The sequence below is a fragment of the Mercenaria mercenaria genome, chromosome 3 (genome assembly GCF_021730395.1).
Source record: "Mercenaria mercenaria strain notata chromosome 3, MADL_Memer_1, whole genome shotgun sequence".
Classification (NCBI taxonomy): Eukaryota; Metazoa; Mollusca; class Bivalvia; order Venerida; family Veneridae; genus Mercenaria; species Mercenaria mercenaria.
The window spans coordinates 38,242,732-38,265,229 of NC_069363.1; the positions used below are offsets into that span (position 1 = coordinate 38,242,732).

Here is a 22,498-nt window from a genome sequence, read left to right on the forward strand (position 1 = left end):
AATGCAGTCCCTATTGCATACACAAGGTTATTTTTGATTTGACCAGGTGACATATTTTGACCCAACATGACAAATATTCGAACTTGACCTAGATTTCATCAAGGCAACCATTCTTACTAAATTTTTGCAGCCCCTATTGCATACACAAGGTTTTTCATTGATTTGACCAGGTGACCTAGTTTTCTTTGATTTGACCGGGTGACCTCGTTTTTGATCCCAGATGACCCATATTTAAACTTGAGCTAGATTTCATCCAAACAAACATTCTGATCAAATTTCATGAAGATCCAGTGTAAAATCCAGTCCCTATTGCACACACAAGATTTTCCTTTGATTTGACCTAGTTTTTGACCCCAGATGACCCATATTCGAACTTTACCTAGATTTCATCAAGGAAATCATTCTGACAAATTTTCATGAAGATCATTTGAAAAGTACAGCCTCTATCGCATACACAAGGTTTTTCTTTGATATGACCTAGTTTTTGACCCCAGATGACCCATATTCGAACTTGACCTAGGTTTAATCAAGGCAGTCATTCTGACCAAATTTCATTAAGATAAATAGATAAATTCAGCCACTATCGCATACACAAGCTAAATGTTGCCAGACATCGAGCAATCACAGTAACTCGCCTGAGCAATGCTGTCATATACTTTTCAAGTTGTTACAGGATCCACCTTTTGTCATAAGTTTTTTATAACTATTTGGTGCCATAGCAACCAGATTTTTGATATAGCAACATATAAAGGCATTATGAACTCAAGGCATAATGTTCTCATAGCACTTTATCACCTGTCAAAAATTTAATTGAAATACCTTGCATACTTAACTGTATGCTATAACTGGATACTGTTATCACAGGATCCGGGTTTTACTGCTGGACCGAACCATTTGAGGATTGACAACACTGGTTTGTAAATTTCATGAGCCCATAACATGGCCTGTCAGGGTAACTGGATATTCTGTACTTCTTTTGATTTGAAATCATATTTAATCTGCCCAGTTTTGATTTGAAATCATATTTAATCTGCCCAGTGCCCCATGTGGTTCTGAGACGATCTATGTATGAAAAGAATTGGAACCACTGCCTTACCCTTGCATGATAGTAAGAGGCGACTAATAGGGTCTTAACACTTGGTTTTGCTGTAACTGTGATTCCAGCAGGTATGCAAATTTTGATTCCATACCTCATGTTTTTATTTCAATGTAAATGAGATGTGAAACCAAAACCTGTAGTCCTGTTAGGCGCCATATAACATATACTGTGTTGGTGCGCAGTAAAACCCAAATAAATAATCTGCCGAGTAGCGTTCATGACCATCCGCAGATGCCGTAAGAAATTTGACAGCTTTGTGACCTATAAGTATCAAGTTTTTGACTGGAAACTGCTTTCAGTCTTGATGGAACTGTGAAATTGAATTTGACTTATTGATGCATCATTTATTCACCTGAACCAATCACCCTATGAAGTTTAATGGTTTGGGTCAAAGCAGTCTAGTTAATTAAAAGAAGTTTTCCAACTCTAGGGGACCTTGACCTATAGATTTGCTGACATCTAGAACTATAGGCAACATCTACTGACAGACAACATCCTGATAAGAATTTCAGTGACAGGCCTAAGTATTCTGAAGTTATTGATAGCAAACTGCTTTCAGTCTAAACATCCTGTGACTTTAGCTTTGACTTACTGACTCTAGAAATAATGGGTTAAGTACTGAATGCAAGCAATCATCTAAGATGTCTGACAGCCATAGTTCTCCAGTGCTTCATTGTCAGTGTGACCATAACACAAGAATCCACCTCTTTTTGAAACAAGGACATGAAAATATTGGAACAGAAGAGAAAGAAAGAAAATCGTTGACAGTCTGTTTTTTGAAAACATTGTAATTGTGATTTAACCGAGTCCTATTCCAGCCCAGACCTAAAAAGTTACCTGGGCAGAAGCAATCCATTTATGGTGAACTTTACTTTTCTGTTTGTGAGCAGGCCTTGGATAGCATTAAATCTATTCAGCTTAAATATGACAACAATAACAAACTATGGCAACCAATATATTTATGGTATAGACAATTGGCCTTAAACAGACAACAAATTCATTACAAGATTTACTGAAAACTTTATTTCTTCATATGCAATGTTTTAAACATCAAAATACTCGACATTTACAATGCCTGTCCAATCTTTTATCAAATAAATAATATTTATCTTAAATAAAGTATACATAAAACTTTATAAACTGCCTCCTACTATGTAAAGAATTCCTGGATTTCCATATATGAGCCACGCCATGAGAAAACCAACATAGTGCGTTTGCGACCAGCATGGATCCAGACCAGACAGTCGGTACGTCTGTCCGTAGACCAATCGGTTTCCGGATGATAACTCAAGAACGCTTTGGCCTAGGATCATGAAAGTTGCTAGGGAGGTTTGCCATGACCAGTAGATGACCCCTATTGATTTTGAGGTCAGTAGGTCAAAGGTAAAGGTCACAATGACCCAGAACAGTAATATGGTTTCAGGATGATAACTCAAGAATGCTTGGGCATAAGATCATGAAAGTTGGTAAGGAGGTTGGCCATGACCAGCAGATGACTCCTATTGATTTTGAGGTCAGTAGGTCAAAGGTAAAGGTCACAGTGACCCAGAACAGTTAAACGGTTTCCGGATGATAACTCAAGAACACTTGGGCTTAGGATCATGAAAGTTGATGAGGTTGGCCATGACCAGCAGATGACCCCTATTGATTTTGAGGTCAGTAGGTCAAGGTCACAGTGACCGGGAACAGTTAAACGGTTTCTGGACGATAACTCAAGAACGCTTGGGCCTAGGATCATGAAAGTTGATAGGGAGGTTGGACATGACCTGCAGATGAACCCTATTGATTTTGAGTTCAGAAGGTCAAGGTCACATTGACCCAGAACAGTAGAACGTTTTTTTGCCAAATAACTAGAGAATGCTTTGGTCTAAAATCACATTTGATACAGAGTTTACTTATGACTGGTAAATGACCAATATTTATTAATTTGAGGGCAGTACGTAAAACATCCAGTGCACAGTGACCACATAATTTCTTTTCCTTGTGCAACTACTGAATGCATCAAGGGGGTGTGGGGGGGGGGAGCATTTCGTGTTCTACTAGCTCTTGTTAATTTAGACTTGCATGAAAAAATGTAACAAGAGATGTCAGATGAAACAGCACACTTGTCTATTGCAATGCTGGATAGTGAAATAGAGCAAAGAGAGCTTAACTGGTGTGGTTAATACCATGCAACACTGCTTTGTCAGAGTAAACAAACTGGTTCATGTCTGAAGTTTCTGAATTGGCAAGATATGTTTTGATTTTTAATAAAATCCATATCAGTAATAACAGAGAAAGAATGGAGTGCTTTAAAACATTAACCATAATATTCAGGGTATGAATGGGGCATAAGTCATTGAATATCTACATCAAAGTAATGGATCTTGTGTCATAAGATGTGGGTGACTTATACTTCAGGTTAAAACTGATTTATTTTTACCTCAACACCTTACTTCATCAAGCTTTGTCAGAATATTGTTCTTAAAACTGTAAAAGCCAACTAAATTATATACATAGTATAGGTCATAAACAAAACTATGGTTAACAAGAGCTGTCTCCATAGGATGACACATGCCCCTGATGGCACTTTAAATGAATAGTTATGGCCGATGTTCGAGTTTAGGACCTTTGACCTACAGAGCTGGGTCTTGCGCGCGACATGTCATCTTACTGTGTCGCACATTTATGCGTAGTTATTTTAAAATCCATGCATGAATGACAAAGATATGGACCGGACACGCCCATCAATGCACTATCATGAAAAAAGACCTTTAACATCTAAGTGTGACCTTGACCTTTGAGCTACGGACCTGGGTCTTGCGCATGACATGTCGTCTTACTGTGGTACACATTCATGCCAAGTTATTTGAAAATCCATCCATCGATGACAAAGATATGGACCGGACACGCCCATCAATGCACTATCCCTTAATGTCTAAGTGTGACCTTGACCTTTGAGATACGGACCTGGGTCTTGCGCGCGACACGTCGTCTTACTGTGGTACACATTCATGCCAAGTTATTTGAAAATCCATCCATCGATGACAAAGATATGGACCGGACACGCCCATCAATGCACTGTCCCTTAATGTCTAAGTGTGACCTTGACCTTTGAGGTACGGACCTGGGTCTTGCGCGCGACACGTCATCTTACTGTGGTACACATTCATGCCAAGTTATTTGAAAATCCATCCATTGATGACAAAGATATGGACCGGACACGCCCATCAATGCAATAACCTTTAATGTCTAAGTGTGACCTTGACCTTTGAGCTACCGACCTGGGTCTTGCGCGCAACACGTCGTCTTACTGTGGTACACATTCATGCCAAGTTATTTGAAAATCCAATCATCGATGACAAAGATATGGACCGGACACAAAAAATGCGGATAGACCAACATACCGACAGACTGACAGACCGACAGACAGACAGTTCAAAACTATATGCCTCCCTTCGGGGGCATAAAAATACTTTGCATATTTCGATTTTAATTCTATTATTATTATTATTAATATAACAGATTTATATAGCGCCCTTTTCATGATCAATTTCACTTTCAAAGGCGCTTTACATAGTTCAAATGTAGCCACACAGGGCGCATAATTCATCCTCTACTAGTACAGAGCGATCTGACCAGAGGGACTGAGTGAGACAAAGCCCCCACGACAGAGAGATCAGAAATCAGATACAGGCTTGTCCGGCTAACTTAGCCTAGCTCGTTGCGAATAGACAGTCTGGTTCTTCAACGTGCCCAGTGTAAGCACTGATACATGCAAGGATTGCCTGGGTTCCTGACCAGTACACCTCTAGTTGGGTGGGAAACACTGAAAAGCATTTCTGAAAATTCCCGAGTAGCTGCCGGGGATTGAACCCCGACCTCAGGATTGGAAGGCCAGTGTGCAAACCACTGAGCTATCCGTCCACAGGTCATAAACAAAACTATGGCAAAAAATACTTTGCATATTTTGATTTAAATTCTATTGTGCATTTTTCAACAAAGCAACCCTTAGGCAAACCTTATATAGACTTGAACTTTGCAATGTTGAACATTTTATTTGCCATTATTTATTCTTAGTGGAGATTTAAAAAAAAAAAAAAACTTGACAGAAATGCTTATAGGTTCAGTGGTTTGAACTTTCCCTGAAAGTGTGTGTTTGGGTTTATTTTCCTTTTCAATATACACAACTGTGTTTACTTGTAGGGGAAAGCACAATGCCCAACTTTATAGTGCTGCTTCACTGAAATATCACACCGTAGACTGGTGGCACTTGATGCTACTGCCTAGAAGCAAACCCACAACCTCCCACACTCGAACTGGGTCTTTTACCACTAGGCTACCAAGGCAGTCTAATCCTTGAAATTTGAGCAGAAATAAAGCAAAATGAAAGTTTGGCTGTATTCACTCTACTTGCATTAAAATATTGATGAATATTGACAAAGAAAATGTGACCATGTTTCTTATTTCTTTCAACAATTATATTAATCAGATGAAAAGTTATTTTATACATGTCATTTATTTCACTTTATCAAATTGAGAACAAAGCTGACAACATTTAACCAGAGTGTCAGGCATGACAATTTGGAAACTTCAAAGTCAACTCGTATTCAAACCATTCCTCAGAACTAAAACCTTTTTCACAGATAACAGAAAATACAAAGAATTCGAACAGAATCATACAGAAACACTCATTTTCTTGTGAGATTAAAGTCCTCCATCTATTCTCATACACTAACATTTGTACCATTTTCAATTCACTGAAGGTTAACTTATACCCTGGGACCACTAAGCCATCATCATTTAGATGAACCTATAAGGCTACTCTCAAACCAGGAAGCCATCTCAATGACAAGTACCCACGAGTCTTTTTGTCTGGAAGCTTGATATGGTTCCCAGAACTTTTTAAGCCATTCTTACTGTGATCATTGCAGAGGTAAAATCTTGTAAAGCAGTCGCTCTATGTTGAGCAAATTTCAGTGATATTGTCCTTTGTTCGATTCAAACAATACGTCCCATGTAAACAGATTTTGGATATTTATGTTGCAGCTGCGGCCACTGAACAATCATGGTGTCTGAAAAATGATAGAGTATTTTCCCTGACAGTGACAGAGTTTCCACACGACATATACTTTCTACATAGATGACCTTCACTTGATAAAACACCTGAAACGAAATACAGAAAATACAGAGTTTTGTTACAAACAAGAGCCGTCAGTGGACAGTGCGCTTGACTATTCTCAGTGCTTGATAGTATAATATAAGCAATGAGTAAAACTTTTAACATTACAATAAGCATATTCTAAGTCGAAAAGGGGCCATAATTCAGTCAAAATGCTTGATACAGTTGCCTCCTCCTTTTTACAGACTGGGGTCATGATGGTAAACAAGTATGCAAAATATGAAAGCAATACCTCAATGGACTTTGAAAATATTTGAGGTGGTACGCAAACTTTAACATTTATTCTAAGTTGAAAAGGGGCCATAATTCAGTCAAAATGCTTGATAGAGTTGCCTCCTCCTTTTTACAGACTGGGGTCATGATGGTAAACAAGTATGCAAAATATGAAAGCAATACCTCAATGGACTTCGAAAATATTTGGGGTGGTTCGCAAACTTTAACATTTGTGTGACGCTCACGCTAACGCCAACGCCGACGCGAGTAGGATAGCTCCCCTATTCTTCGAATAGTCAAGCTAAAAATGACATAACTATCAAAATTTCATAAAATGTTAAATATGTTGAAATTAATGAAACAATGCTTTCAACTGTCAATTCTGTCATGTAAAATAAATGTAATAAAAATTTCATTACAGCAAAATTTCAAATTATGTTTCAGTTTCTATGCTAAATTACTCTGGAAACTGGCCTGCGTTTTAGGAAAAAATGTTTATTAAAGAATGTTATATCTTTTCTTTTGTTTGCTATATTTTTTGTTAAATCATAAAAATTTAAACAATCTTGGCCAAGGAACATTCATGTGAAATTATTGCATCACTTAAGTATGCACTTCTTTTACATTTGGTGAGATAATCAGTGACCAAATCCCTTGGTGGCCATGTTTTTGACAAATCAAAATATTTTTAACAATCCTGGTATTTGGTCTCCCAAGAAACTTCAAGAAAATATTTTAAATTCAAACCATAGATTTAGGAGAAAATGTTTTTGAAGGGTTTTCTAATTTTAGCTCTGGTGATGTGCAACAAAGTGGAACATTTTAAACAATTTGCAGAGAACCATCCAAGGAACATCCATGCAAATTTTGTTAACTTCCATCAAATGATTTGAAAAAAAAAAAGTTGAAAGGCACAGGACGGGTGGCGAGTAATCACAATACAGTAGGTCACCTTGAGCATGTTGTGACTTGTTGAGCTAATAACCCAGAGAACATTTACTTCAACAATTTGTTCTAATAAAACCTGCTTTGAAACTGAACCCTAAATTTTAATAAAGGGTTTTCTTTTAATCATCTATACTATACTATTTAAAATGCTTACCTTCATAAGAATACCAGCAAAACATACAGGTATACAAGTACCAGGACCATTGCATAAAATCTGAAATAATGATTGAATCTCCTGATTACAAAAATATTGCAAGCACTACTTTAGAAATAAAGTTACACGTTGATACAGGGATATAAACTAGCTATTTTTATTAAGAGGCCCAGACTGTCAAAAATAAATGATTAACATTAGGAATATGGGCATTTTCTCCAACAATTTAGGAGCCCAGCCCAAAATCTAGGGGCCATGGGCTACTGGGCCCCTGCTAATTTATATCCCTGTCTGATATAACCAGTAAACAAGAACTGTCACTAATGGTGACAAATGCCCCTGCAGCGCCTTGACCTTTGACCTTGACCTTTGACCTGGTGACCCTAAAGTCAGTAGGGGTCGTGTACTCAATATGTACTATCAGCATGTGAAGTTTGAAGGGCCTTGGTGCAGTGGTTCGCGAGTAAAGTGCCTTCATGCAAAAAGTTAACGTTGTGACGAACGAACGGACGGACAGTTGAAAACTAGTATGCCTCCCTTCGGGGGCATAAAAACATGCGTTTAATAAAATTCACATTTGCATCTTGGTCTTCAGTTTACTGTAACAGAATACATTGAAATGCATGTGACAAAATTATTCCATTTTTGCATTTATTCTTTTAGCAGACTGGTATTTCTGTTAATACAGTTTTATATGCCTTTTATCTCTGGCAATGAACAATACTATTTTTTCACATTTTCCTGTGTCATACAGTTTTTCGTTGATTATGCTAATAAAACCCAATCTCAGTTCTTTATAGACAACTTCACGGGGTTCTGTATTTATAACACGGTAGTAAGGGATGCAGTTCAATTATCTAAAAATCAAATCAAAAAGGTAAGTTAAGCTAGCAGAACAAAATTAGAATAGAGGTGAAAAGATGCCACTATTTAAATGCACATCAATTTTCTCATTTTGCTGGTTGAAATGTACTTCTTTACGTTGTTAGTTGAAATTTACACAACAGCAGCAATTCAGGCACTTGAGTTTGAAGATCAGTCTCATGAGTGCAGCCTTGCCATTGGTTGGTCAGAAACGACCAATCAGGTGCTGAAGATGTGAGACTGGTCTCAAACGTCAGTTTTATAACCTCTGACCCAGGCACTTGTGCACTGGAGTATAACTGAGACATTTTACAGAACAAGAGAAAAATACATAAATATCTGACAATAGAAATGCTACTTCAGTATTTTAGAACAGTTTTCATAACCCGAACAGCTTAAACTGACAGAAAGGTACTTACAATATCAGGTCTTATCTTGAATACAAGAGGGAATGTGTAGAGTGATGCATAAAGAGTTGATAATACTGTTGTAATCCAAGACTGCTGCACTTCTCGACTTCTTGGGATTTTATATATTTTGTACTGCAAAGAAAGAAATAAGTAGCATATAGTGGATTTGTAACTGTAGAAAATACACACTAACTTTACAGATACCCAGAAGATTTACACTATACACTATACAGTTGTCTAAAACGTGTCATTTTTAACCAACACAAGGATACTTTTCAATTGGCAAACATTAGTGTTGAATGACATGAACCAGTCTCAAATGATCTTACCAAGGAATTAATCATGCACTTGCAACCACAAATTAACACTGACCACACACCCCAGTGGCTGTTTTTAGATGAAACAGAATAATTTGTACAATCACCCAAGAAACATTTGTGTAAAATTGTTTTAAAATTGGGCCTGCTGTTTCTGACAAGAATATTTTTAAAGTTTCCAATATATACATATAGGGAAAAAGTGACAACTCCCCCTGGCGGCCATGTTTTATGACAAATAAAAATCTGAACACTCTTGGTAGGAGGTCACATAAGGACCATTTGTGTGAAATTAAATTGAGCCAGTTGTTTAAAACAAGAAAATTTTCTAACATTCCACTTTATACATATAGGGAAATATGACCACGTCCTCTGGCTGCCATGTTTTTTGAGGAATCAAAATAATTTGGACAATCTTTGCAGAAGGTCACACAAGGACAGTTAGTGTGAAATTATTTTAAAATCGGGCCAGCAGTCGCACACAAGATTTTTAAAGTTTCGACTATATACATATACGGAAAGTGACCACGCCCTCTTGCGGCCATGTTTTTTAAATGAATCCCAATAATTTGAAAAATTTTGGTAGGAGGTTACACAAGGATCATTTGTGTAAAACTATTTTAAAATTGGGCCAGCAGTTTCACACAAGATTTTTTTCACTATATACATACAGGAAAAAGTGACCATGTCCTCTGGTAGCCATGTTTTTTGTTTTAGATTAAACAGAATAACTTGTACAATCACCCAGAAAACATTTGTGTAAAATTGGGCCTGCTGTTTCTGACAAGAATATTTTTAAAGTTTCCAATATATACATATAGGGAAAAAGTGACAACTCCCCCTGGCGGCCATGTTTTATGACAAATAAAAATTTGAATAATCTTGGTAGAATGTTACTCAAAAGGTTATTTGCTGAATAATGAATTCAGCAGTGTGTAAACACACTAAAATGACTGCCTCCATGATCAGCCATTTTCTTAAATTTCAAACTGCCGTATCTTTTTCAATAGTTGTCCAATTTTAAAAATTCTCTCAGCGTTATGAAAGGCTTGAGGATGGCTTTCATATAGAATTGACTTATTGTCAGGTTTTCCTTACCCTTTAACATTAAGTCTGACTTGCCCTGTTTGAAACTTTGTCAGGAAAATTCAGCCTAATACTTGAAAAACGTTTTAGACGAATTAAAAAATCTCAGCAAGACAATATTGTGCTGCAGAAATATTACTTTTCATATTCTAAAAATACACATGTAAAACAGATTATATCTAAAATAACAATATTCAACTAGAAAGTTAGACTAAGTACCTTATTATGTTTGCTGGATTCTAATCCTTGAACCTTTTCCTCACTCATCTTGTCAGTGTTAGCCATAATGTAGTATCTAGGCTGATATTTCTCTCCCAAATGTTCTATCAGACTCAGTAACTCTTTTGTATGCCCACCTGAAAGTATACATTTGTAAAGTGTATTGTACATTTACTGGTATATTTACAATATTGTTTACTCTACTTTTCCACATAATCAGACATTGATAAAAATTCTGTCTTTTACATTTGTACTTACAATAATGTTCAATCTACCATTCACAAAAATCACCATTTCATGCGTCAATTATCTTATCACCTATTGCAAGCACGATCCTAATTCGGATAGAACGTTCAACACTATTGTACCAAGATGAATGTAGTACTCTTGTATGCGAGAATGGGACTAATGGGCTGCTACAATAAGATATGTGCCAATGAACTAATAGTAAAAAATCTGACAACTTTCTTTTTTTCCACCCTTTTCTCACTTTACCAAAATTCATGCTACCTGGCTGAAAATTAGAAGAAATAGGGTAGCAGACCAGTCCTATCATAATACTTTTTTTCATTTCTACTTGATAGGACATAAGGTCAGACAAAGATTCTACAGCCCAGATTTGGTGAAGATCTATCAACCTGTTCTTGAGAAGAAGCCATGTAAGTGTTCTTTTTTTCTTCTACTTTTACATCTGTTGGCCATTAAAATGAGCCAAAAGCAACTATCTGAAGAAATCTGAGCGGGGTCTATACATAGATGATACATGTACTGAAAAAGTTTGGTGAACATTATGAGAAGATATTTAAAAGTTTTTCTGGTGTAATTATGACCAGCTGTTCCAGAGCAGATGTTTCCGTAAAAATGTTGACACAATACAAGAACCATCCAACAGTTAATCCTGAACAAAGTTCAGATATAATTTTTTCATTTACCGGAAAGTAAAATGGGGAAATTGCATAGTAAATTATGGATCAGGGCAAAAATAAAGGAAACAGAAACTGATGCACTATTAAAAGGAGCTGTGGATGCATGCGGCAGCTGTAGACCTGTTGGCCCTGAGTTTTTGATGTGTAACTAAGACTATATAGTAAATAAAAAGACTTTAAAAAAACAACATAATCACATCAAGACTGATTTAAGACTGAAAGAACTTACATCCACATGGCATACAGTTGGTGACTGGTGTATAAACTGTTATTCAAAACAATTAACATCTAAATCTTAACACAAATTATTTCAATAAAGAATGAGTTTTTTTACCTGTAACTTTTTTATTTCTGCAAATTGGTATCAATGCTTGGTATCAAAATAAAGCTTAGCTATTACTAAATAATTGATATAATTTAAATTTATATTTAATAAACAAACTCACAAGAAGTGAGGCCCTGAAAGGGGTATGCAAAATGGGGACTGTACAAACGTTGACTGATGATAAATTCGAACACTTTGTCATTTAAAAAAAATATCCATAGTATTATATTGAAACTTTCCCAAAAATGTTGCAAGTCATTCCCTATCAAGTAATGAAAAGTGACCCAATGTCAGGCCTTCATGTGTTGGCAGTGAGCATGCGCAAAAAAAACATCCTCTTCCCCAGTATATTTGGATAAATATTTTTTAAACAGACAAATGTAAGTCATAAATTTATTTATAAAGATTATTTACCAATTTTGTTTTTGTTTACATCAGTTGGTGTTGTAAGTGGTTGCTATTAGACGGCATGTTCAGTTATATAAAGAAAGCAATTGCAATTGAATAATTTGAAGGTGGTCGACTTTATCATGAAGTACCAGTATATACACATATATATTTTGAACTGAAAGTGCCAAATATCATTTCGGGAAAACAGATGTCAAAAGGACCTAAGAAACAACATTGTTTATACAGCTCTTCACTGTATGGTATCGAGAACTACATGAACTACATGAACTGATGTATTTGTATGTAACTCTATGGGAAATTAATTGTACTTTGAGCCGGTTATAATTTTTTTTTTAATGCAGTAATTCGGTCAAAAATGTGCTTCCGTGGTGTAGTCAATAGAAGTCTCTAATAAATAGATCCTAATTTTTCCATTTTTCGAGCATTTGCGCGTAAATCGGGAGCCAAATGGGCATTATTTCACTCGTGGAATGAATTTAACATAAAAATATTATAGGACACTTTTCATGCTAATATTCGCATGTTTTCGAGTTGTTTATGTGAAAACGAAAGTAGGGTGTTTATTCTGCAGACCGCTTTCTGAAATGCAGCAATATGAGGGTACCTGACTTCAGCTGACTTGCATTTCACTGCGTACTATTCAACACCCCTTTTTCTTTGGTATCAAGTCAACTCGTCCCCTAGTCAACTCGTCCCCCAGTCAACTCGTCCCCGATTTGGTCATTTCGTCCCCCAAAATTGGTCATTTCGTCCCCCTCATGATAAAATTTGGTCAACTCGTCCCGATTTTGGTCAACTCGTCCCCCTTTTGGTCAATTCGTCCCCCTTTTAGAAATTTTGTCCCCCTTAATATTTTAGGCATTTTTGCTTTTTTGACTTTGAAAACTTTTATTTAAAATCATTGTGAGTTTTGAAGGAGTTATATTAGAAATAATTAACTTTAAATAATTAGGTTTGATAAAATAGTAAAAGAAATATACTGAAAATATAAGACAATTAACTGAAATAAAATATGAAAAACTAAATACAATGCCCTTAGTATTTTAAATATAATATATTAGAAAATCTAATTAACTTTTTAAAAATCATAGTAAGAATAGAGAGAGCAATAAATCCTTACCTCTGGTCATAATAAAAGAAAGTTTTAATTAGAAATTAAATAAAGAATAAATAAACAACTAATATCTGTCACATATGTTTTACTAAAAATAACCAACATGCTTTATATCCATTTTTGTCATTAAAATAAAAAAGAAATACTTAAATACTTCAAAAGTAGGGAGACAGTGGTTTCTAAACAAGAGGGCCAAGATGGCCCTAGGTCGCTCACCTAAGAAACACTCCGTAACAGTGTAAAACATGTTTGACCTAGTGATTTCATGGAAACAAATATTCTGACCAATTTTCATTAAGATTGGACCAAAAAATTGGTCTCTTGCGATAAAACAAGCATTTTCTTAGATATGACCTAGTTTTTGACCCTAGATGACCCATGTTCAAACTCGACCTAGATTTTATCAAGGCAATCATTCTGACCAAAATTCATGAAGATCAACTGAAAAATACAGCCTCTATCACATACATAAGTTTTTTCTTTGATTTGACCAAGTGACCTAGTTTTTGACCTCACATGACCCATATTCAAATTCGACCTAGATTTCATTAAGGCAATCAACCTGACCGAATTTCATAAAAATCAATTGAAAAAAACAGTCTCTATCGCATACACAAGATTTTTCTTAAATTTGACCTAGTGACCTAGTTTTTGACCTCAGATAACCCATATTCAAAACCGACCTAGATTTCATCAACGCAATCACTCTGACCAAATTTCATGAAGACCAGTTGAAAAATACATCCTCTATTGCATACACAATGTTTTTCTTTGATTTGACCTAGTGACCTAGTTTTTGACCCCAGATGACCCATTTTCAAACTCGGACTAGATTTTATCAAGGTAATCATTCTGGCTAAATTTAATGAAGATCAGTTGAAAAATACCGCCTCTATTGCATACACAAGGTTTTTCTTTGATTTGACCTAGTGACCTAGTTTTTGACCCCAGATGACCCATTTTCAAACTTGGTCTAAATTTCATCAAGGGTATCATTCTGACCAAAATTCATGAAGATTAATTGAAAAATACAGCCTCTATCGCATACACAAGGTTTTTACGTGATATGACCTAGTGACCTAGTTTTTGAACCCAGATGACCCATTTTCGAACTCGGCCTAGATTTTATCAAGGTAATCATTCTGATCAAAATTCTTGAAGATAAATTGAAAAATACCGCCTCTATCGCATACACAAGGTTTTTCTTTGATTTGACCTAGTGACCTAGTTTTTGACCCCAGATGACCCATTTTCGAACTCGGCCTAGATTTCATCAAGGCAATCATTCTGACCAAAATTCATGAAGATCAATTGAAAAATACAGCCTCTATCGCATACACAAGGTTTTTCTTTGATTTGACCTAGTGACCTAGTTTTTGACCAGAGATGACCCATTTTCGAACTCGGCCTAGATTTCATCAAGGTTATCATTCTGACCAATATTCATGAAGAAGAATTGAAAAATACAGCCCCTATCGCATACACAAGGTTTTTCTTTGATTTGACCTAGTGACCTAGTTTTTGACCCGAGATGACCCATTTTCAAACTCGGCTTAGATTTCATCAAGGTTATCATTCTGACCAATATTCATGAAGATTAATTGAACAAGAGGGCCAAGATGGCCCTAGGTCGCTCACCTAAGAAACACACCATAACAGTGTAAAACATGTTTGACCTAGTGATTTCATGGAAACAAATATTCTGACCAATTTTCATTAAGATTGGACCAAAAAATTGGTCTCTTGCGATAAAACAAGCATTTTCTTAGATATGACCTAGTTTTTGACCCTAGATGACCCATGTTCAAACTCGACCTAGATTTTATCAAGGCAATCATTCTGACCAAAATTCATGAAGATCAACTGAAAAATACAGCCTCTATCACATACATAAGTTTTTCTTTGATTTGACCAAGTGACCTAGTTTTTGACCTCAGATGACCCATATTCAAATTCAAACTAGATTTCATTAAGGCAATCAACCTGACCAAATTTCATAAAAATCAATTGAAAAAAACAGTCTCTATCGCATACAAAAAGATTTTTCTTTAATTTGACCTAGTGACCTAGTTTTTGACCTCAGATAACCCATATTCAAAATCGACCTAGATTTCATCAATGCAATCACTCTGACCAAATTTCATGAAGATCAATTGAAAAATACATCCTCTATTGCATACACAATGTTTTTCTTCGATTTGACCTAGTGACCTAGTTTTTGACCCCAGATGACCCATTTTCGAACTCAGACTAGATTTTATCAAGGTAATCATTCTGGCTAAATTTAATGAAGATCAGTTGAAAAATACCGCCTCTATATGTATACACAAGGTTTCTCTTTGATTTGACCAAGTGACCTAGTTTTTGACCCCAGATGACCCATTTTCGAACTTGGTCTAAATTTCATCAAGGGTATCATTCTGACCAAAATTCATGAAGATCAATTGAAAAATACAGCCTCTATTGCATACACAAGGTTTTTACGCGATATTACCTAGTGACCTAGTTTTGAACCCAGATGACCCATTTTCGAACTCGGCCTAGATTTCATCAAGGTAATCATTCTGACCAAAATTCATGAAGATAAATTGAAAAATACCGCCTCTATCGCATACACAAGGTTTTTCTTTGATTTGACCTAGTGACCTAGTTTTTGACCCCAGATGACCCATTTTCGAACTTGGCCTAGATTTCATCAAGGCAATCATTCTGACCAAAATTCATGAAGATCAGTTGAAAAATACAGCCTCTATTGCATACACAAGGTTTTTCTTTGATTTGACCTAGTGACCTAGTTTTTGACCCCAGATGACCCATTTTTGAACTCGGCCTAGATTTCATCAAGGTTATCATTCTGACCAATATTCATGAAGAAGAATTGAAAAATACAGCCTCTATCGCATACACAAGGTTTTTCTTTGATTTGACCCAGTGACCTAGTTTTTGACCCGAGATGACCCATTTTCGAACTCAGCTTAGATTTCATCAAGATTATCATTCTGACCAATATTCATGAAGATTAATTGAAAAATACCGCCTCTATCGCATACACAAGGTTTTTCTTTGATTTGACCTAGTGACCTAGTTTTTGACCCGAGATGACCCATTTTCATACTCGGCCTAGATTTCATCAACGTTATCGTTCTGACCAATATTCATGAAGATTAAATGAAAAAGACAGCCTCTATCGCATACACAAGGTTTTTCTTTGATTTGACCTAGTGACCTAGTTTTTGACCCGAGATGACCCATTTTCGAACTCGGCCTAGATTTCATCAAGGTTATCATTCTGACCAATATTCATGAAGATTAATTGAAAAATACAGCCTCTATCGCATACACAAGCTAAATGTTGACAGACGACGGACGACAGACGACAGACGACAGACGCCAGACGACAGACGACGGACGACGGACGCCGGACATTGAGCGATCAGAAAAACTCACCTGAGCATTGCTCAGGTGAGCTAAAAATACCGCCTCTATCGCATACACAAGGTTTTTCTTTGATTTGACCTAGTGACCTAGTTTTTGACCCGAGATGACCCATTTTCGAACTCGGCCTAGAATTCATCAAAGTTATCATTCTGACCAATATTCATGAAGATTAAATGAAAAATACAGCCTCTATCGCATACACAAGGTTTTTCTTTGATTTGACCTAGTTTTTGACCCGAGATGACCCATTTTCGAACTCGGCCTAGATTTCATCAAGGTTATCATTCTGACCAATATTCATGAAGATTAATTGAAAAATACAGCCTCTATCGCATACACAAGCTAAATGTTGACAGACGACGGACGACAGACGACAGACGACGGACGCCGGACATCGAGCGATCAGAAAAACTCACCTGAGCATTGCTCAGGTGAGCTAAAAAAAAGTAGAATGAGCATATACCTGCATACGAGGTGTTAAAGGTTATTAATCACATTAAAAGGCCTTGATTGGGCTGATTGGAAGGTGTTAATGGTATTTAATTGCACGAGAAGTTGTTGATTGACTGAATGAAATGTGTCAAAATTTTCCCCTAGTAGAATTAAATGTGTTAATAGTTGATTGGAGTGAGGAAAGTATTTGTTATAAAAAAAGTTTAATAAAAAAAGTTTAATAAAAAGTTTAATCTTATGCAAGAGTTTGAAAATAAGCAGCATCAAATACGGACATTTAAACAGCAATCATGTTATCCAACATAGCAGACTTACAAAAACAAAGAGAAAAAAAAAACAGAAAAAACCCCAGAAAATCCTTGTTAAATCGATCATTTTTAAAGCAAAAAAGTTCTTAAAACAAACGAAAACTTATGTACATTTTTAGCGTAAAATATCCTTATTTGAAAGAAAAAAACCGTCTCAATTTATTATACTTTGATTTTTTTTCTCAAAAATACGTTTTAAAAAGGGGGCCGAAAGGGGGGGACGAAATGACCAATTTGAAATCGCCGAGGGGGACGAAATGACCAAATCGGGGACGAGTTGACTGGGGGACGTGTTGACTAGGGGACGAGTTGACTGTAAATCTTTTCTTTTCGTTTTCTTGAAGCAAATGTATGGATATCTTGTGGAAAATAGGTCTACGACGGAGTGAAAATCTAGAAACTGTAACAAAATTGTCCTGAAGTAGCTGAATTTTATATGAAACAAAGAACCATTTCTTTTATTGGTATATAGCCTGAACATACTGAATCTTGTACCCCACCCACTATTTTGATTAACGTCAGTCAATATACTGACCTGAACCAATGACAGCAAGTAATGACGCGCATTTCTTTTGGTCTACATTTGGATTGTTAACAGGTTCATTACTAAATATCAGGTAAATGACAATGACCAGCCCTAAAATTGCAATAAATAAGGCCAGAAAGACCCCAACTTGCACGAAAAGTACGTCCATCTTTTTCCGGCAAGGCGTAAAATACATGATAAAATCTGGTTCAAATCGGTACATTTTGTACGGTGCCAGTTGAAATGAATACGACCGTCACGAGTCGGACTATTAATAATGGGCGCGTTCGGCATACATACTCGAGCTAACCCGAGTCACCCTGGGTATTACTCGAATATAACTCGTGTAACCCGGGCGATAGTACTCGTGTCACCCGAACTTTACCCACCTCCTGAAGCCGGGAAAGGCGGGTGATCGTATCCGAATGCATTAACACTTTAAACATGGCGTCGCTGGTAGACTTGTAAAATTTTGGATGCAATTACTATCAAGGCTTTATCTCAATAACCACAGATGATATTGAACTGAAACTTCAAACAAGTCTGTCCACTCATCAGACCTACCAAGATAATCAAGTTAGATAACACTTGATCGAATCTTATGTAAATTATGGGTCTCATTTATAGACATACTGCTTTGAAACCTATTTTTACTTTTTAAGGTCATTAACTATAACCGCAGATGATCAAGTCCCATTACTCTAATATGTATTTTGACAAAATTATACCCCTTTTGGACTTAGAAAATGCAGTTTTAAGTTTTACATGCAAGTTAGTATATCCAAACTAAGGCAGATGTTTGGTTGGGTTGAACTTCACACATGTCTTCAATGTTGTAAAGGACATGTCATCAGCTTCCATAACTTTTAACTGAACTTTGGCCAAGTTATTCCCCACTGTTTAAACTTGCAAAAGCATACTGTTTGTTAAGTGCTATTTGTGAGCATGGTGAATTCAGTTATGTCATTTTAAACGGAGACATTCTTATTAAAAAAAGAGACATTCATTAGCATGGGGGAATAAAGACAGCAGTTGAGCTTACTCATTTTCGTAAAGACAGCAGTTGGGCTTACTCATTTTCGTAACATATTTCTTCAATGGACATGGCTAAGTGATATCAACGTCCCTGGCTAAAGGTTGTTGATTCGATCACTAGTCAAGATATACAAAAGTAGTTGAAAATGGTAAATGTATCAGCAACTGTCCCTGGCATTCAGCTCAAATGTGGAAAATGGATTCTCTCACACCTGCGTGGCAATAGTTACCGTCCAGAGTGTTTGGGTTTTTTTTTGCCCAGTGTCCTATAAATGGGTCTTGGCAAACAGTGCAGACTGAACACCGCAAAACAGATCATGTGATCAGGGTCTCCGCTGTTTCCTTAAATGAATTTCAGTCACACCAATGAAAAAGAAAGAAATAATTATACCCTTTTAATTTGAAATGATTCGGGGTAATAGAGTCATGTGTAGACATAAGAGGATTAATATAAGTTGTAACTCTTCCTTCAGATATAATTTAAAGTATAAATTAACATAAAACAGAAATTTCTAGTCTATTAAACATCATAGGCTGAACATTTTTTCTAAGTGTTACTTGATCCCAGAATCTGAAAGTCGATTGATAATAATCCAGTCTAATCTTTCACTCTGACGGAAGTCGTACAGTTCATAGCTAACAACGATATCAGACTGTCTGTCCTCATTATGGTCATCAAACATATCTATATTAGGTTCTTCACAAAAAAAACCCATTTATTTCATTGTCATTGAAAATCCAAACATTATTTAAGATACACGCAGCGCCAATGTAATAACTAACAGTACAGTATCGCATACATAAAACATATAGTCCACTAATTCAACATAATTTCTGATACGAGGGATACTGTCTCGTCTGATCAGCTGTTTATTTTGGAAAAAGAAGTCATTATGTGTCAAAGTAGCAACCATTCTTTATTATTGTTATAGCTCAGAAGCTTTTGAACTGTTAGCATATAGGTAAAGTTCTCCATCATTTTCAGTTACTCGATAAAGCGTTCGGACTACAATTTTTACTCGTGTCACTCAGGTGAACTCGGGTGATCTAGTCAGAGTTACACGGGTTTGTATGTCGAATGCGCCCAATGTAACTGTCGCTTTATGAAACAGTGAACATTATAAGCTCTGTGGAGGTTTTGAGCGGCCCAGTTTCTAGAAAAGTTAAAACCAAAGAGCTATAAAAATTTATACACATGTACTTCTTTGTCAGAAACTTTATGAGTAAATCTAAACACGTCAGTTCGCATGATTATTGACAATATCAGAAAACGAAATAATATTAGAAACAAATTCATAATACTTAATTAAAACTGTCATTAAAAACAGATCCAAAACGCACACATTGAATACTTAGAAAATATCCCTGACGTTTCCACTAACAAAGACCATGGGTATCGAAACAGGTGTGTAACAATGTGGGCATAATCTTTGGTAGAAAAAATCCAACTAAAAACACGATTCCCAAACTGTGACACCTCTTAAAGATCCAGTTTCAGGAATCTTAAAATAAAAATTACAGGTATAGCAAATATATTCGATAAACAGTTCCAATCCGAATTTATAATAAATTACCACGTTCTTTCACACGAAAACTGTCTTCAAAAACTCTAAAGTATCTATACCCAGTATTCCATAATTAATGGTATCTCTAATTAAGAATTGGTTCTCAAAATGGTAGCTAACCTACATCCAGACAAAGCTACAGGGCAAGACCATGGTTCAAATTTAGACAAGCATACAAGCTAAATGCTAGTGTAATTTTAAAATAGCTAGTGGGTTTGAAATGTACTAGCTAATTTCAGCTAGTCAATAATATAACAAGCAAATGTCTTCAGAGCTTTAATAAAGTTTAATTGTTTTGAAGGTAAACAGTTTTCTTCATGAAAGGAATGTTATCATTTATGTTTATGACATTTTATTGTTCAACAAAAATGGCACAAGCTATTTTAAGCTAATAGAAAATATTTTTGTTTGTGACTTGCTACTAATAGTGATCAATCAGTAAGTTTTTGCCAGTAAAATATTAATAGAGTAATTAAATATTATTAACTTTAGCCGGTAGCTTTTCATTTTAGCTAGTGATCAAAAAGGGCACTAGCTAATTTCAGCTAGTAGAAACTATTGTTAAATTTGGCACCTGAAGACTGTATTCACCAAGTTTCCCAGAAGGACCTTAGGAATGAAAGTGTTCATGTTCTACTATAGTAATTTTCCAAAATTCTTTCTCGTAAGATACTATTCCAGCAGACTAGGCCAGGGCTTTTGCTTGACTGCTGTTCAAAATTGGAGACCCAGTGACCCGACAAATTATCGCTCTATATCATTAACTTGTATACTATATAAAGTTCTTGAACATCTAGTTGCGTCCAGTATCTCTGATCACCTTACCAAAAATAACATTTTATAACCTCAGTCATGGCTTTCGCGTCTAGAGATCTTGTGAAACTCAGCCGATTGAGCAAACAGATAAACTAATTAACAAAATTTCATAAACTGATTCAATCGTGCTTAATTTCTTCAAAGCTTTTGATAAGGTAAACCATTTTAAACTTCTTTGAAACTTCAAAATTATGGCGTGTGCCAACAAGTCTTCAAGTGGACTGAAGCATTTCTACTCAATAAAGATCAGTACGTAGTCTTCGAGGGTGACATTTGCACACAAGTACCTGTAATATCTGGGCCCGTATTCATAAAGAATCTTAGATAGAAATACATCTTAGAAGTCAACATTTTCTAAGTTTTTCTCATTTTTGGCTTAAAATGTGTCTTAGAAACACTTTTGCCTAAGAATTGTACTAAGAACAAAATTGGGCTTAGAAATTATCTTAAGTAGGTGATTTTTCTCTTAAAATTTAAGACAGGTGGCCATTTATCTTAACTTTTAAGAATTATCTTAGAAAAGTAAAAATAGAATGGACGCCAATGACCGCAATTAACAGTTTTTCATGAATTGCATATTTACTGTATAGACTTATTAGAATATTAAGCTTAATTTAACTTGTGACAGGCTTTCCTAATTTCTTATTAAATATAGACATAGAAATGAAATTAAGAAAAAATTATTCTTATACTTTTTTCGCTAAGATTTTTCTAAGTCGTTTTATGAACAAGAACTTAAGAATATCTCTTAACTAAGTCTAAAAAATTAAGATAAGAAATATCTTAGAGGTGATTCTAAGATTCTTTATGAATACGGGCCCTGGTGTTCTTCAATGCTCTTCACTTGGGCTTCTCTGCTTTCTAATTAATTTACTTAAACAGTCTCCTATCTAAAATAAAGTCCGACTCTTAACCGACGATACTGAGGGTCTATCTCACTATGAGTTTTTACTAGACAGCAAGATGCTCTAGGAAGATCTTAAACAAGCTAAAACTGGGACATGAAGATCAATCCTTCCAAATGCCAGACATTACACAACATAAAAACGAAAATGTCATCAAAATCCAATACTATTCCATAGTCATATCTTATAATCCGTTGCCAGTGCA

At 35.8% G+C, this 22,498-nt stretch overlaps 1 protein-coding gene across 1 annotated transcript; it reads right to left on the bottom strand.

Moving 5' to 3' along the window:
- Positions 1-2,103: 2,103 nt before the first annotated feature.
- LOC123525036 (UDP-N-acetylglucosamine transferase subunit ALG14 homolog) lies at positions 2,104-18,149 on the bottom strand. The gene is made up of 5 exons (XM_045303710.2): positions 17,982-18,149; positions 10,472-10,608; positions 8,859-8,981; positions 7,576-7,635; positions 2,104-6,244 (listed from the first exon to the last, which is right to left on the bottom strand). Exons 1-5 carry the CDS (start codon positions 18,139-18,141, stop codon positions 6,080-6,082), a joined length of 645 nt encoding a protein of 214 aa, XP_045159645.2. The 5' UTR covers positions 18,142-18,149; the 3' UTR covers positions 2,104-6,079.
- Positions 18,150-22,498: the final 4,349 nt, after the last annotated feature.

What these genes read in the sequence shown, in the direction of transcription:
- LOC123525036 (XM_045303710.2), bottom strand. Translation starts at nt 18,141, where the DNA reads ATGGACGTACTTTTCGTGCAAGTTGGGGTCTTTCTGGCCTTATTTATT. An exon ending in ACTTGCTGTCATTGGTTCAG is followed by an intron (nt 10,609 to 17,981) that starts GTCAGTATATTG and finishes GTATACTTTCAG; the next exon opens with GTGGGCATACAAAAGAGTTA. An exon ending in AATCCAGCAAACATAATAAG is followed by an intron (nt 8,982 to 10,471) that starts GTACTTAGTCTA and finishes CTTTCTTTGCAG; the next exon opens with TACAAAATATATAAAATCCC.